The 17,593-nt window shown below is 42.6% G+C and overlaps 1 protein-coding gene across 3 annotated transcripts in view; it reads left to right on the top strand.

Annotated features, from left to right (window-relative positions):
* The window catches only part of LOC144128190 (MAM and LDL-receptor class A domain-containing protein 1-like), a 118,048-nt gene extending 100,998 nt beyond the window's left edge, over nucleotides 1–17,050 (top strand). The window contains exons 21-27 of one of the 3 annotated variants that reach the window (XM_077661339.1): nucleotides 866–1,081; nucleotides 1,534–1,728; nucleotides 5,696–5,827; nucleotides 10,956–11,105; nucleotides 12,510–12,618; nucleotides 15,990–16,045; nucleotides 16,910–17,050. In XM_077661339.1, coding sequence (XP_077517465.1) covers nucleotides 866–1,081; nucleotides 1,534–1,728; nucleotides 5,696–5,827; nucleotides 10,956–11,105; nucleotides 12,510–12,618; nucleotides 15,990–16,045; nucleotides 16,910–16,923 — 872 coding nt within the window. In that variant the 3' untranslated portion in view covers nucleotides 16,924–17,050. The remainder of the gene's footprint in view (nucleotides 1–865; nucleotides 1,082–1,533; nucleotides 1,729–5,695; nucleotides 5,828–10,955; nucleotides 11,106–12,509; nucleotides 12,619–15,989; nucleotides 16,046–16,909) is intronic. The other 2 variants (XM_077661340.1, XM_077661341.1) reach the window with 2 other exon arrangements.
* The last annotated feature ends 543 nt before the right edge of the window (nucleotides 17,051–17,593 follow it).

Raw genomic sequence — 17,593 nt, 5'->3', positions numbered from 1 at the left:
ATAATGCTAGCAGCTGTGGAATCAAGTGGAGTCGAGATTGCGTCGAAGTGTGGTGTGCTTATACGGGGTGCTTCGTCTAAGATGTTCTGCAAATTTTAAAATGGCGATTTTTTTTCGGCATCAGAATATAGCTATGACGCGCTCAGAGGCCGGTTGGTTAGCGAATAATACTGAATAGTTAATTTTTAACTATTACTGAGCGGCTACTTATTTATTGGGAGGCATACAGCCTACCGTAGGTGATATATATATATATATATATATATATATATATATATATATATATATATATATATATATATATATATATATATATATATATATATATATATATATATATATATCAGTTATATCAGTTAAAAGAGTTCGGGAAACGAAGTTACCCTCGGAGCTGTGGCCCAACGAATATTTCCTACATTGTGCCAAAATACATGCGCTTACGAAAGCTTGCAGGCAAACCATCCCTTCCAGTGCCCGTAACTGGTCGAAATAGCCAAAATGTGGTTTGGCTACACGCCTCTCAATATACAAGGAGACTAACTGTAATAGTTGAAAACTTAACTATTGAATATTAGTCAAGCAGCATCAGCATGTTTTAGCTCTATTTTGATAAGATATATTTCTGAAAATGCTATAACGAGAAGAGCCCGCCTTGACTCAAAAAGGCAATTTTTCGAAACAGCAGAACATCATATGTGGAACACCCGGCATAGTTGAAAAGAAAGGTGGAGTGCTCATGCTTCGTCGTGCAACAAAACATGTTAGAGCTGCGCTTCCTCGAAGCTGACTTGTCTAGTAATTAATTACCAATTAAAGCTACTCAGTAAGCTATTAGTGTTCCCCGCTCTTCTTTTACATTCTACAGACATCGTAGCCGCAAAACTGTCCGTGGTGTGCTACGGGCGCGGCGCCTCGGTGGAAGGCGAAACGCAGTATTCTCGGGAGTTAGACGAAGTGTCGAAATGGACAGCGTTGGACGTGCCGCTCAAGCGCGGTAAAAACTGCCGGTTGGCAGTGGAAGTCACTCGAGGTGAAGGAACTAACGGAGCGATGGCCGTGGACAGCATCCAACACACTTCAGGTAACAGAGTTCATTTCTATAGCCTGGGCCTCTGCCGTATCCAGTAGCACTGCTCTAAGATGCTTATTGTCCAATCGCATTCATTTCACATTAGTTGCCCGTTATGCCTCGAAGGCCAAAAAAAAAAACGCTTATTGTGGGAGCTCCACGCGATTCTCGCCTGTACGTAAAGAACTGGAACTGGACCGCCAAAGAAATAGTTAGATAACGGTGCTTAGTTGCTTTCTAGGTTAAAAAGATACACTCTGGGGGAATGCGGTTTCTAGTATTGGAAAGTAGAATGCTTGGCACCATTCCGCCTTCCAGATCGCACAAAATGCTTCATGTTCTGCCACAACAGCCAACAATGCTATTGTGATTGCTGTATTTATTTTTGCTTTCTTCGTTGCTTACAAAGCTTGCTCCTGCAATGTTTTCGAAGTTTGCTAACGCACTTTCCTGGCTGGCACCAGAATGGCGTACATCCCCGTCAGAAGACGCTACTACTTCAGCGGCGACCAGTACGGCTCCCAGTCCCTTAACGCCGAAGCCCTCGGTGGAGTGTTCCCGCGGCCAGTTCAGCTGCCGTGACGGGGCGACCTGCATCCCAGCGGTGCTTCAGTGCGACGGCGTGCAGGACTGTCCCAACGGACTGGACGAAAACTGCGGTACGTAAGCGTCGGCCAAGAAAAAGACATTGTTTTTCATGACAGAGGTTTCTAACGCGAAAGTGCTTCGAACAAAGAGTGTCGATCATGCTGTAAAGGAGAACGAGTGCATAGAAAAGCACAAATGAGCACAGAAAATTACCCGGCGCTTTTTTGCCATTTTTACCAATGCTAGTTCAAGGTTTGCTCTGCTCACGCGGAATCTTAAGAACGGTACATTTATTTTAGTTTTTCGTTGTTTTTATACAGACCGCATTATTGGCGATGAAAGCCAGAGGGCGCGTTTGTGTTCGCGCGATAACACCCGGTTTCTGGCAAGAGGGAGATGCATGAGAAGATTTAGTTGTGTAAAATGCACAGTACTTTTCCGACTCTCTGCACTCCTCAAATGAATCAAGAGGGAACGTACGAAGCAGGGAGCGAAACAAAGGCAGAAAGAGATGTATCAGAGGGTTGTTGAAAATCTTCCCCCTGGGATACTTTAACGCTCACTTAGGTACATCGCAAAGCACTCGGGTGTCTGTTGTGCTTCACCTTAAAAGTAACATGGCCGTCGCGGCCGCTATTTTGTTCAGTAGGCGAACGCCGTGCAAGTCTGAAGGCGAAGGCGTCCGCTTCCGTCCTCACGCTCAGCAGCTTATTGCCGTAGAAGACGCTGCCTTGATGACAGCCAATAAGTTCGCATATTAACAACTCTGACACAAAATCAAGCACCAGCAATCAGACAGTATTGGACTTTAAAGGAACTCCGTAGTATCAATTGTACAAATTTGGTTATCACACTTGGGTTATCATGCGCCTATTAAGTGCAGTGAGATATTTAGTATGACGCCCGGCTATGTGTTCCGGCAGGGTGACTGTATAGCCTTCGTGCAGTGCCTGGGTTGTCGCGGGTATTTCTTTTCAGGAGACTGCAAGGGACAATAAATTTTGATCGTTGCGTTCAGGTGCGCTCGCTTCATTCAGCTTTGTGAACCAAGCGAATATAGGAGCTGCTTTTACTCTGGAGATTTCCGACTACAGCGAGCGGTTAATGAACGAGCAATGCGTCTTACTTCAAAACGCTTAGAGATGGCTGTTTACAGCGACCGAAGCAATAATATTCGACTAATTTAGGCCAATAATATGCGTAGGCCTTGATTCACCTGACTGTAAATAGCATAGCATCTGTGAGGAAATATAAATCGCACTGTAAGTTAACTAAACTACCAGTGGAAAGCTGGACTGAAACTAAACTGGATCACATAAGAAAAAAGGAGGAGTTACAAAATAATTAAAAATTAAAACACATACGTACTTCATACAACACATGCTAAGTGGGCCATCTGCAAGGTGCTTGGAAATAAGCACAAGTTTAACGTTATTTAACTTATTATATCGATTGCAACGACGACAGACGGCGCTGCGAATACCAACTGCCATCGACAAAGAAAAGACTCATGCTTGAAACTTATGCTCGCTTTCATGAACGCTAGTCGCAGGCAGGCGCAAATTGTCGTGCATCTGCTTTTAACGCCACAGCGTGAAAGGTCCCGCTCAGCTTAGAACCCGACGTGTCCATCGTCGCTAGTGTGTGTGGAAAAGCCGGATTTATTTAGTCGGTCGTGACGCCACGCGTGGAGCTGTAGAATTAAAAGCTATTAAAAACATTAAAAAACTGCTGATTAGAAGGTCTCACTATGACTGAAATGTCATCACGACATGCAAGTATATAATATAAATTATTAGTGCTGAAAGATACTTGGGGTAATTACGAATTGATCCCCTCATCCTTGGGTTGCGAGTGAGACACTCTTCCCCTAGTCCTCGCAGGCAAGTGTGTACGGCTTGGTTAAAGCTGTGCTTTACACGTACGACATGCGGTTTTTCACCTAGTGTGGAAAAGTGTCCGTGTCTGCGTGGGCAAGAGGGGCCATTGACGGGACCCACTAACTCTATCGCTTAAGGGCGGAGTTTAGGTGTCCCTCCAGATTTTCCCGTCTACCCCATAAATTTATGAACGGATTTCTCCACAATAGATGTCTCCTCTTCTCTAGCAGGTCGCAGCCGAAAACCTGCTACGCATTTCCCAGAAACAATGCTCTTCAGGGAGAAACTAGCATTAATGATACAAGCGCTGCTTTCGATAACTTGGCACCAGTTTTCATAAGTTTATGACGGCTTCGAAGTAGGCTTAGGGCCTTATATAGATAATGTTTTGAGTTCTTTGTTTAATGTTCGAATACGAAGAAAAGTTTGTTTTCTAATAAAATTTATTTTGATTAACCCATCAGCAGCGATAAGTATCGGGGTCTCTTGCCTTATCATGCAATATCTACCATCTTGAGGAAGTCACTACAAGCTGCTTCAAAATAGGTCTGATGGTTTTCAAGAGTGCGTGAGCTGTCATTATTGTATAATGATGCCGCAAAAAAAAATTGGGCTGTATAAAAAGACATTACCAACATGCCGGATCGAAGCCACGGGTCGAGGCCAGTGCTGCTTAGCAGGGTACTCATAGCAGCACTACATGCACAAATTGCCAAGCCTCGGCGAATTCTGCAGTATTATATTCGCTGATAATAGCTTAGTGTAACAAAAAAAAAATGGCACGGAAGTTGGTAATATCCGCATTTCGCACGAATTAAAGTTGCAGATATTAGCTTTAGGTAAGGAGAATACGTTGCCTGCACCACTATTGTATCGCGGGTAGAAAAAAGCCGATCATAAAATAAGTTAAACGGGTCTAGTGCCGAAAAGGATTATTTGAGAGAAAAACAATTAACCGGGAAGGGGGAGGGGAAGATGTTACCATCAGCAGCGACCCCAGCCAAGTGAATGGCCAGCGCTCAGGAGCATCTATTGATTGCCTTTTAGTATAACTTACTTGACTTTTCTGTCTTCTTTTTTTCCTCTGGTTCTTGCAATCCCACACCGTGGGTACGTGCCATCTTTTTTGAGACAACATCTTTCTGTTTATATGCGAAAATGGGATCATGGTTTCACGGCTGCGGCTCGAAGCAGTGCTTGTTGAACGTGCACAACCAGTCACATGAAGGTACCGCCGCGTTAAAAGCATGCCTAAAATAAGTGTATGCATAAGGGTAGGGCAGACTTTCAGTAGCTATGGTTGCTGCAAGATCTTGCCTTCTTCCGAGTCTCTTGACGATTTGCAGCGTTTTCTTACCCGAGACAGCACTGTTACAGACACGGCCGCTAATCATTTTTGGATTCTTGCGAAAACTTTGAATATGTCAGGTCACTTGGAGATGGAGGGTTATTTTTTTGATAGATTTTTCTTAAAATTTCTTCGCGCGTATACGCTGCCCTTCGAGTGCGCGAAAACCTTCAGGACGCCTGAGCAACAAATAAAAAAAAGTTTTTGTCATTAGCCGGTGCCTCGAAACCACATTCCACAGTCTGATAGTTCCCCTCTGGGACTTGAGGTGGTCCCTGGCAGGCTTGGGACCTGTGTACCGAGATCACTTTTTGCGCGTCCCGGGGAGTTCTGCCCCGAACAGCACAAGTGCACCAATAGTTCTGTTGAAAGTTCGTTTTATTGAAGCAACCATGACAGCTTCTTGAGGGGCACGCATAAACACAAAATCACTTTGTTTGCACATTTTTTTTTAAATTAGGACTAGGATGCCTTATTTTTTTGTTTCAACTTTAAAAGCGTGTTGATAGGCACTGTGTCCATTTTTCATACATCTATGCCAGGTATTAATTTCAAGCAGTATAATTGAAACTGCATTCAGAGGCTCTTACATTTTTACTGGAGCACTGCAAGTTTAAACGCATGCCGCTATAGTTCATAGTTTTAAGGAGAGACTGGAGGTCTTCGACATTTGCTTGGAAAAAGCACGACTGACATTTGCTGGCTGCTGTTGTTCAGTAGGAATCAAAAACTGCTGCTGTAAGATTAAAAATAACCACACCGTTGTGAATCTGTTTTTAATCTTCATATCGTTTAATGTTCTGTACACAGGAAGCGCCGACAAGTGCCAGGAAAACGAATTTTTCTGCGCTGGCGAAACATCCCCTTCGTGCCTTCCGCGTTCTCTTCTCTGCGACGGACAGGATGACTGCTTCGGCGGTGCGGATGAGTTCCTGTGTGGTGGTGGGTAAATAAATTTTTCTTTTGCAACGAGAGTTGGATTTAACTCCGCGCAGAAAATATTTCAAAGCACTGACTTGCAGGAACTCATTAAGCCTGAGTTTGATATTATAAATCATTATTAATTGCTAGCCCACTTTTTTGCGAAAATAATAATGACCTTAATAGGGACGGTGCTGTTCAACTCTGAAAAAGTTCTAAAGTATCGTCAACGTCATTTTCCGAATGTCCTACACTCAATGTTGATATTAATTACATGCACCTTCTCGTGCCTCCTTGTTCCAAAGTTTGTCTGTAAGGATCCCATATGTCATAGGATCCCATACAGCTCTTGCAAAGGAATTTTTAGCATTTTCACTGCGCTGTGACGTTAGTGTAACGCAGATCGCAGACTCGCAATCTGCCATTTGTGATTTATTAATACATTTACTTCCGGCTGCCTGTTAAATAAGATATTTAAAAATTTGGGTACGCCAACTGTTGCCCTTTAATTAGGAATGTTCTTGGACGCTTGGACTGAGCAGACCAAAGAAAGGCCCGCTCAATCGTGAAAAGGCTCCGAAAATATAAGCGTAAACATTGCAAATTCCTTCTATATTTTTCTTTCAAAACCTATGTTCTTCACTGCTGTTTTTAAATGACATATACGTTAAAGATATGTCAATGAATTTTAAAGTATTTAGGTGATAAGATTTCAGACAGCGCGAAGTGCAGTATTTGTGGTTGTAGAATATTAGTTTTGAAGGCTGAATACATTCGTATTTAACAGGAAGATTCGTGTGTTAAAATACAGAATTTTGAGCTTAAAAATGGCAGTGAAAGTTGCATAAGAAAAATATGACGCCTTCATAACCACAAGGTTAAAAAGAGAAAATGCGATAGACTTTGAAGTTCGCCCACCGCAAATATATCCGAAGGCCCCTAAAATTTTCGAAGTAGGCCGACCCCTGAAAACGGATTAAGATTGCTTGTTGCATGGATTAAAACGCACTATTGTGTGCATTGAGGTGGAGTAGTGGGGAGATTTGTGGGGATTTGTGGGTGGAATAATGTTGAAGAGTAAGTCACGTTAGTATACTCCCACATGATAATGCAATGAAATGTAGTCGAACATTCTACTCATCAGAGTTTCTAATTTGCCGATGCCGCTCACGTCACTACCCTCTCCATCAATCAGGGAATTTCGTTACAGAGAAGCCGAGTGTTTTTTTGCAAAACGGCAACATCAATCCTATCACATTTATAACTAGCCGCACCCTAGAATAATGGAAAATGCCGTCTAAAAATTTCAATGCATGTCCTTGCTAGACATTTTAATTTATTCATAACTGATGGTCTATTCAGATGTGCGGCGTCTAGTACAGCAGCAAAATTATGCGTCTGTGTTTTTAAATCATATATACAAATAAATATACCAGTTGCGTAACCTCGTATGTTCTACAGTTTTCAAAAATAGGCTTTTTGAGTTAAAAGAACGCTTTTTCAGCAGCGGTCTAGAGGTGCTGACTAGTAGGCTTGTTAATTATTATTGAACTTTCTTAACAGTTAGTCCCCTTATTTATTGAGAGTTGTGTAGCATACCGTTAGATTTTAGAAATTTGGGAATGAAGTTATCCTCGATGATGTGGCGCAACAAATTTTGCCTACACTGCGCCAAAATGCTTGCGCTTCCGAAAATCTTGTTGGTAAAGCAACCCCTAAAGCGCACGTAACACGCAGAAATGGCCAAAATATGTTTGTCCACAGCGCCGAGGGTAACTGCGTTATCGTTATTTTGTAAACTGATAAACATATTACTTACGGAGGGCTACCCACCTCCCGATAAGATTAACAGTTATAATAAAAAAGTTAAATATTCATTATTAGTTAACCAGCCAATAAGTTATCACGTTTTAACTGCGCTCTGATGTGCTGCACAGCTGACAAAGCTGTGCTGAAAAAAGAATGCGCTTCTAATTAAAAAAGTATATTTTAAAAAAATTGCAGAAAATCTTGGGTGAATATAGTATGTATATGATATGTAATATTTGAACTGTGGTCCAAATTGCCGCAAATATTTCTTTTTAACCGCTTTTCGATGTGCTTGGGCTTATGCGTTTTCTCGAAAGTTGCATAAAATTTTTTTCCGTGCAAAGATGTCGATGAATTTTATTTTGGGCCGTAATATGATCGTCAAGAATGGACCATTAAATATTTGCTCTTACAGCTTATTTCCCGTTTGAGATAAAGACCTCGGAAGTCAGCACACGAACTTTCCCCGTGATAAGTTCGCAAAATTTCAGTAAAAGGGGAACAATATTTCGAAACCGACAAATATACTTGGGCGAGCTCCGCGGCCTTCGCAGTATTTTTTTCTTACCTGTAAATAAAATTCGCGAAAATAATAACGCTCGTAAATGCAGGTGCCCACGTTCTAGTGATTTCGAGATATTTATTTCTGCGCAAAAACAATTGCAGATCTTTCAGATCTTTTTTTGCCACTCGTCAGCCAGTGAAATTTGAAATACTAGGTAAATCGAACATGTCGACGAGTGGCTGGGCTGTCGATCCTAACGACGTGGGTTCGATCCCGGTCGCGGCGGTCGCATTTCGATGCAGGTAGAATCTCAGTGACCTGTAGACTGTGCAATGTCATTGCGTTATAAAGAATCCCAGGTGGTCCATAATATACGGAGCACTTCACTACGGCTTCCCTCATAGCCCGAGTCGCTTTGGGAGTTTAAACTACACAAATAAAACAAAATAAATGAGATGGTGACCAAGCATTCAATGCATGATCTAATCTTGAATGCCCCTTAGCTAAACCGCGTTTCATACATCATGCGCAACGCTGTGAGTGGTACAGAAGCAGCCCGCATTGCAAAATGAAGGAAGGCGTGGTTCTCCGTTCTCGTTTTGTGGCGGCCGGGTGGTCTCAGGCCCGATGAAGCGGCAGCGTGCTGTCAGCAACAAGAGCCGACTTAATCAAGCTCATGAAAAATATATCATGTAACAAGCCTGGAGGCAAAACATTTACCATCTTTCGCTCGCCACAAAGTACGCACTACTTTTTGAAAAAGCGAAAAACAGTGCTAGCTTTGACGGCGTTGCACGTGATGTAGGAAACGGAGTATAGCCATGCTGGAAGGCACACACTGCTCGTTAGGCCGAGCTGTTCAAAAAACATAAAAATAACTGATATCCGGGATGTTGCTACAGAGCACGATATGCACGAAGTAGCGTAACAGTTATCCCCAACGGCTTCCTGCATTTCGGCGTACCGTATTTACTCACGCAATGAACGCGCTTACATAAACAATGAACCCCCCATTTTGGATTTCGAGAAGTGCATTTTTTTTTTCAATCGCGTACTAAATGTACTTTGCATTTTCAGCAAAACAACTAGGTAATACTACACAATTCTCTAAAGTGTCATCTGTTGAAGGCACTTGTTGCGATTTGGCTTCGCCTGAATGCAGTGAGCTGTGCTAGAGTTATGTTTTGTTCTGCTCTGTTTGGACAACATTAGGGACCACGAAGCAAGTTATAATTTCATGTTGAAGAGGAAAGTATTTGTCTATGCTTTCTCGCCCGAAAATCGCACTGAAGAGTTCGTTTCGTTTTGTTTATATATATATATATATATATATATATATATATATATATATATATATATATATATATATATATATATATATATATATATATATATATATATATATATATATATAAGGTGACTCGTGCCGCGTGAATCCTTCATTCCGTACCCTACTTTTTGTCCCTGTTAACCCGCTTCAAAATTTGCGCCGAATCTTTAACCACGCGCATTGAACGCACTCCCTTAGTTCTGACAGATTTTAGAAGAACGAAACGTGCGCTCTTTATGTGATTCAGTGTGGTATTACAAGCACGGTTGAACTCTTGAAAGGCTGCTCGGATTCCTCAATCGTCAATCTGGTGCCATATTTTGAGCCATGCCAGCCTGGTGCCCTTTAGGATGATCTTGTATCCTTGCCGTCCTCACCATTGTCGGAGTGCGTTTCGAAACGGCCAAGCGGGGGGAGTAGAATTTAGCGCTCTTTCTGCGCCCTCGAATCTCAAGGGCGAATCGGAGCTCATAGGAAGTCACTAAGCGCGCTTGTGCGCAGTAATGTACTGACAGTTAACAGCCGGAGCCACATGTTGCGTAGATCACTTCTTTTTAAAACTTAGTATTATGAGGCAATCATTCTTTTTTTTTATTTTGCTCTTCAGTTCAATTGCGAGACGAGCCTGGGAGCAAGCACTGTAGAGCGGAGTTTTGCAGTCTGAGCCTCAGTATAAAAACTTCTTGACAGGTCCTTTCAGCTACACCTGAAGAGTAAAAACTAAAGTATCTTAAAGAATGGTTCGCACGGCAGTTTCGAGTTTTATCACCTTGTCTTTAGGCTGCAAATTCTTATCCAACCAGGACTGATTTCGTAGTGAGATGGCTTTGGCAGTAACCTGATGTTCAGACATAAAACACACAGTTGTCAGGCTTTAGTTGCTGGTTCAGTGTTGGCCGCCATGTTTTGAACAACTTAAACTTTCTCTATAAGAACAGCATACACGAATCCAAGCAGACACGATTATGCTCCGAAATGTGGGCCGGGTAAGAGGGGAAAATGCAAGAACCTTAATTTAACGCAGTCGGCATAGCTGACGCAACAGCAAGCAGCGCGTATCTTCGGCTTAACCGCGGTCACGTTTTTCGTAGGCTATTGTTTGGCATAGCATATCTTGCCGTATCATTCCAGGAAGCATTGATCGTGCAGTAACCTGCCGGTCCTAACGCATGTGCTGTGATGCAGTGACGTAGATAAGGAGCCGGAAGCGGAGCCAGCTAGTCATTTGATCACACTTAGGTATAGATTGTTAACAACGTTTCCCAGATCTCGTATTTTGGGGATAATGTCTCGGATCACGGGGCTCCTATGGAAGTCGGTTCTTATTTTTAATGGCTGCACACAACGATAAATAAACTTGTTGGTACCTGCAAATCTTAGATAGAAAATGTTGAATACCTTAGAAGTGTTTCGTCAGATCTGTCTTGGTTCCAGTAAACGCAGCAGAACAACTTTTTTAGTTGGTGTTAATAAAATACATATCTTTTTCCTTCTCGCCTACCCACCAGTATGCCCAGACCGGCTGTGCTTGAATGGAGGCTCCTGCACATGGACTTATTATGGACGGAGCCCCGTATGTAACTGTTCTGAGGGCTACGCGGGCACGCGCTGCCAGCTGATCTCCAAGCCAGCAAGAGGCAAGGAGGCCGTCACAGGTAATATGACCACCATAGGATAGTCTCTTATCCCCAGTATTTCTTAAGGTCATGTTTTAATAAAGAACGCAGGGAGTGAAAGCAGAATTAGCAGGACACAACTCAGTAAAAAATCTTCCCCTAAGATAGCACGGCTCTCATGCAACTTTCTTGACTCCCACGCAAAGAACATGACAGGCAGTTTAAAGTCTTTCTCTTTTCAAAGCTGAAGCTTAGCGACGGCGCTCGTGTTTCATCTTCCAAGTCAGGCTTGACAGCCTCGGGAAAACTTCTCTAATATTGAACGCTCGCTGATTAAGCTTCGTGAATACAGAACAAAACCTCGGCGGAATTTGTTATACCTAGGATATTTATAATACAGTGATCTCTTTTATACTCCGGGCAAGCCTCACGCACTGATTTCATGTTATACCGTAGCTACTCTTGCACGTGCGAGCATGCAAGTCCGTCCATCATGCAGGCAAGTTTAACTCAAAACCATCTGATTTCCTGTGTCTAGTGAGCTGTGGTGTAGGGGGTGAGTAGAATAGGAAGAGAATAGAGGGAGGAGGGAGAGGATTAAGGTGGGGTTGTCATCTAACTAGTCGTATAAAGGTGTATTTTTCTCAGTTTTTTCCTACTGCTGAAACGTGGGGTGACCCTAATGATGTTCATTTACTCTCACAGTGCCTGTAACGCTATCCCATCATTTATTTCAAAATGGTTAACACGAAGTCATTTTTGGTATAACTGTCACGACTTTCAATCTGGTGTGTGTGTGCGTGCATGGGGGGATCAAAAATGATGTCTTCTAAGTAATGCAAGATTTTTTCACTGGGACCAATATCAACCTGGCCAACATTGGTAGAAACAGCCGCATGTCATGTTTACTAAGAACAAAATCTGTAGAAATATGTCCTCTGTCTTTTTGAGCGCCACTTGCAGCGGGCTGCTTTTCGGTAAAATAAATCTGCGATGTTCGTAAGGATGACATTGTCGATACTTGGCGATTGTTTCTGATCTTGCGCTCTTCAAATGAAGTTGTATTTTGTGTAAATATGATTTCATTGCTGCCGACAATATTAAATAATTTCATAACTTTGGTTAAAACACGGCACCTGACGAGTTTCGATTGGGCCCACCGCTCAGCCGTGATAAGAAGAGTCAAGTTGCTCGTGCAACAATCTGAAAGCCACCCTTAGTAAGGTACTGTGTTTTGTTAAAAAAGTTTTGCTAGCGATGCTAAATTTGCTTCTTCCGGAAATGATAATAATGTCGCGGGGTAATTTTTTTACGACCCTATGAGATGAAGGTATAAGCGGTTTTCGTATATACCGTGAAAGCGCAAAGATTACATGCGCTTGCAGCTGTCTTCCAAGCATCGCATGCACGTGCGAAACTTTTCTTTGTTCGCTTATTTTCTAGGTTCCAGCGCTACGACTCCTATTGTGACAAGCATTGTGGCGGTGTCAGCTGTGGCCGTTATCGGAGCTTTACTTGCTTTTTTACTCCTGAGACGCCGTGCCCAACATCGGTGAGTGTTATTACCACAGTGTAACACGTTATTCGCAGAGTTGAGGGACAAGATATTCATCACTTTTCATTATAAACACCGTTCCCACTTCGAGTTATCGAATAATTCGCCCTCGCCCTAGCATTTGCTAGCCGCCCTGGTGATCTCAGTTGGTAGAGCGATTGCTTCGGTGAAGGGTGGTCTCTGCTTCGAACCCTCGACCAGGTGGAATTTTCCTTGAACTACGAAATTTCAGTGGCAGCTGTATAGCTTTCTTTTGTAGCCGTATGGTTGAGCTTGGGTTGATGCAGATGAGTAATTTTCTCCCTTTTTACAAAAATAATCCGCCTTGGGGGATTTTTCCAAACAGTTGACCAATAATTTTTAATTACTGATTTTAATTATCGAAAATAATTACCTAATTTAAGTTCAATTATTATTTGTCCGCTTTCGGCCTCGTGGCTGTTGCTGACTTTTAAAAATGGATGGTGAGGCCTGTCACGCAGTCTATAGCTCGCTGCATTTTCTTCGCTACCCCCGTTTGTATGCAAGAACTGACATTTAAGACCTACTGACTCATTGAGCGATTGACTTATTGAGCGGTTAACTAATTGATTGTAATTTTTCGAGGAAATATGCCACTTGTAGCGACACTAAAACGCTATTAGACAAGAAGCGCTAGGTGACATAGTAGCAAAGAAAAGTCACGTCACCTCAAGAAGGATTTCTCATCAGCAGTGAGGGAGCGCTTCCATGTGCTTGCATGTTTACACCCGAATGGCCCCTGACGGATGGGGGTGTAATCAATTTAATCAGCAGTTTGCGAGAAGCGGTGAACAGGTACACGTACCTGCAATATAAAATGAAACATCAGGTATGCCCAGAATAATGAACAGTTCTGGTACTTTTGCACCGCAGAAGAAAATTCCTCCCGGGTATTATTGTTCCAGAAGAAAGCTAGTCACAAAAAAAGTTGAAAGTGTCGCTTTGTCTAATATATATATAGTGTTATCATTGGTTCAATGCTAATCATGTGTTTTTTTATGTTGTGGTGGTCTGAAAATTCTAGTGTTTCATGTTTTTATGCGCTGCCTTCTCGAGGTAGGCGGATTTATCTTGGAGGAAGAGGGTGGGGAGTGCCGCTTCAAACGTAAGCTACAGGGCTCCGAAAAGCTTCAGCTCGCAGCTTCGTGGTGTGCTACATTTTCAATATGTGTTTCGCTTCTTTTTTTTCTGCGCACAGTAAATATGAAGAAGTCCTCTTGCGTTATATGCAACTTTTAAAATCACATAGTTGATTCATCGAGACTTCTTCAAGCACCAGGGCCGATCGCAATCCTGCACGTTGGACTAATAATGCCTATATATCTGACGCCAGTGAAGGATCATTGTAAACCAGATATTACTTACATGTCGTTACACTAGTTAGATATAGCCTTTCCGTTAATAGTAATTGCAGAAATACGTTGAATTTTTATGAATAAAATTCAAAACGCGAAACATTGGTGTGCCACGAATGCGTCCCTCGAAAATTATGTAAGTTATCACCTTTCATCGTTATAACTGCATTCCCTGGATGCAAACAAGGCGTGAATATGGTGTTGGGTGTTAGTAAAAAAAGACATATTGTAGCAGGTATCACTTATTTTTACTCTACGCTCAAGCTTTCATTCTACATTGACTTTATTAACTAAAGTCCCAGTTAACGTTAGTGTGTACCCTATATTGAAAAAAAAAATGTGTTGCGAGGCCAAGTAAGCACGAAGTAGCTTTCAGTGGGTATCGGAAATCACAGCACTGTCTTGAGGAAACAACCGCAGTGAAGCCAACGGAATTGTGCGACTCTATAACTGGTTTTAACCAGCGGTTATAACCAGCGGCTGAGCTCATTCAGCCCCGACTTCTGAAGGTGATTGATCTGAGCAACGAAGAAGCTTAGGACGTCGTTTTCTGTGTTTTGAGGATGACAAGACAGATTTTGGGCCTCCGGTTTGGCTCAGTACCCAGGGCATTGTTGTGTTGGGAAAGAGTTGGGAAAGAGGACGCATGTTCAATACCGTGCACACGCGGTGAAGTAGAGAGCGAGGCAAAGCGATAAGAACAGTTGTGTGCACAATTGTTGGTGCGCGTTAAATCATCCCTTACGTATGAGATAAGGCGCATTCACACATGGCAGCCGTGGTCTTTATGCAAATGGCTTGGGCGATTCGTTGTTCCCTTACAAATGGTCTATAGACGGTCTGTAGACTTCTTATAGACTCTACTGAATTTCTATAGATATTTCTTTTTGTCTATTGATAGTATATAGACAGTCTACAGACCAAAGTCTACTAAAAGTGTATGGCCATATATCTGTAGACGGTCTCTAGACTGCCTATAGAAATTGTAGTGCCTATAGACTGTTTTCTGAGGTTTGTCTATTGAGACTCTATAGACTTTATGCAGAGAAGTCTATGGTCAGTCTATAGACTGCCTAAAGAAATTTTTGTAAGGGTGTTCGATCCTCACATTTCTAGTGCTCGAGGAGCGTAACCAATAGTCTGAAAGCGGCCAGGCGACGTCCGCGAACGGCTGTGAATGTGCTCTTAGTTAGCGGTTTTTGTACGCCTTACAAGCCGAGGGCCGATCTTTAGTACTTAAAAGGGAGTAATTATTCCCAGGCTTCTATGCTACCACCAGACTTCACACTGATGTCCTCAAATTACTTCTCCGAGAGCGGGAAAATCCTGCGTGCTATCTCAACAAGCATACATTGTCCGCTTTTAGATCAACCATTACTCCACATTGCACGACTCGCGGGAGGATAACTCGAACTGACGCTATCAGTGAATTAGAATCGTGTTCCTCCTGATAGTTTGGCTGGATGTAAACCAACTCACTGCATTTGCGCCGCCGCTCTACCACAGAGCACGGGCTCGGTGCACTTAGAGCTACCTCGGTGACTTTAGGATGGTTGAGGATCAAATGTAAAATTAACCATGGGTCATTCAGTGCCACTCCAGAAATAAGGACAGCCAGCATTCATTACTTTACGGTAATGAGTATCCAGCTCCAACAATGAAGGATATATTTTGAAAATCATCACATGAAAAAAAAAACACTGAAGCAACCAAAATTTTTCTCTTCTACCGCTATTCATTGTGCTCTGAAAGCCGGATTGCTACCAAAGATAAGATTTTTTTATTCAATGCGGAACATCCCGGGGTTGTGTCCTGCATAATCCACATGCAGCTTCAATCCAAGTAGACCATGCTGCGCACAAAATCAAGGTCGTCCATTTTAAAAAGCGAATTAATGTTTCCTGCGTTTGCTTACGGCGCAGTTAATTTCAGAAGTAGCGAATGAAGTAATGTGAGTGGATGTATTGTACACTGTTCGTCGTTCTCTTGCAGGCGCTCGGAAATGGTTTTCAGTGCAGCTGCGTATGATGCATCCATGCAGGAAACACGTGAGCGCTTCTGCCTATCGCTTTTCTACATGCCGGTCAAGTCGGAAAGTACAGAGACACTACTTTTACTACCAATGATATGTTGCTACACAAGCAGTACTACACTGAATTGCTGAAAGCAGTTGCTTATCTTTAACACGCATCGGTTCATTCGGCTTTGTTTCCTAACTATTGCACTATTTTCGGCACTATTGCATACGGCCCTTACTGATGCACTCTGTCAGCACCGGCTGATCGCTGTCAGCTGCCCGTGTATCATTCCGTAATCTCTCTTTCCTTAACGGGCCTGCCATCGTTAGATTCCGATCTAAAATATGCGCGAGTTGCGATAAGCATGCATTGCATCTTAGGAGGGTAGATGTGTAGGCCAGTTGGTGAGACATGAAGGAGCTAGACACCGCAGCGGACACGGGACACGGGACGACACACCGCCCTGTGTCGTCTTCTTTCTCTGTCCCGTGTCCGCTGCGGTGTCCAGCTCCTTCATGCATTGCATCGTTTGGTGAACTGAAGAATGTTTTTATAATAAAATAACCAGAAAAGCTAGAATTTTGCTTTCAGATTCCGTACGGCATCATTGTATCTTCACGTATATAATTGAAAACTCTCTTATAATAGTAATGTTGATTTTATTTCCAGAAATATAACTTTAGTATAAAGTTAATGTGCCGCTTTCTTAAAGCCAATCAGAAAGGTATTCGTACTGCTTAAACTAAACAGCGCGCTTTAAGCAACGAAAATTATTTTCAATTCCTCACGAAGTAGGGCAGTGAGGTGCGAACAATGCAACTGGAGGTCAAGAGCGTTTCTCGTGCGTTCAAAACTCATCGTAGTAATTTATGCTATCGTTTGATTTCTTTGCAGACTTTGCCAACTGACATGAAGGATCTGTATGCCACAATTATATTTCTGGAAGCACTGTGGCGTGTAGCTTGCTGAAAATCCAAACGTTTTCCTGGAGGAGTAAATTGTACAAGTTTATGTGCGCAATAAAAAGGATTATTTAAATGTTTCTTGCTTACATTCTTCTGTTCTGCTCTAGACCTTCTAAAAATGCTTCATATGTTCATTTTTAATGACTGAAAAAAAAACATTATCGGAGTGAACTCTTTGCTGTGAAAGAAAGGAACGACTGGCTTAATACAGGGGCGTTCAAGAAGCAAGCAATGTTACCTACGTGAGTAAGGTTTTTTCTTTCAGTGTTGCGAGTTATAAGAACGGGGGGAGCACATGTGGTAGGTTCTCTCAGGTCCGAATGGCAGTTTACCAATATCCCTTAAAAGTCTACAATATTTGTATCTCACCGGTACTCACCAAAAGGGCAGAAACGTGCGGGCTCAAAAAGGGTTCAGCTTAAGTTAAGGACAGCACAGCAAGCCATGGAAAGAGAAATGATAGGTGTAACGTTAACAGACCGGAAGCGGGCCGAGTGGGTGAGGGTATTAACACGGGTTAATGATATCCTAGTCAAAATAAAGGGGAAGAAATGGGCTTGGGCAAGGCAAGTAGTGCGAAGGCAGAATAACCGCTAGTCCTTAAGGGTAACGA

The sequence above is a fragment of the Amblyomma americanum genome, chromosome 4 (assembly GCF_052857255.1).
Source record: "Amblyomma americanum isolate KBUSLIRL-KWMA chromosome 4, ASM5285725v1, whole genome shotgun sequence".
In the NCBI taxonomy this organism is placed as follows: Eukaryota; Metazoa; Arthropoda; class Arachnida; order Ixodida; family Ixodidae; genus Amblyomma; species Amblyomma americanum.
Note: the sequence above shows the minus strand (reverse complement) of the source record. Positions and strands in the feature narration are given on the sequence as shown.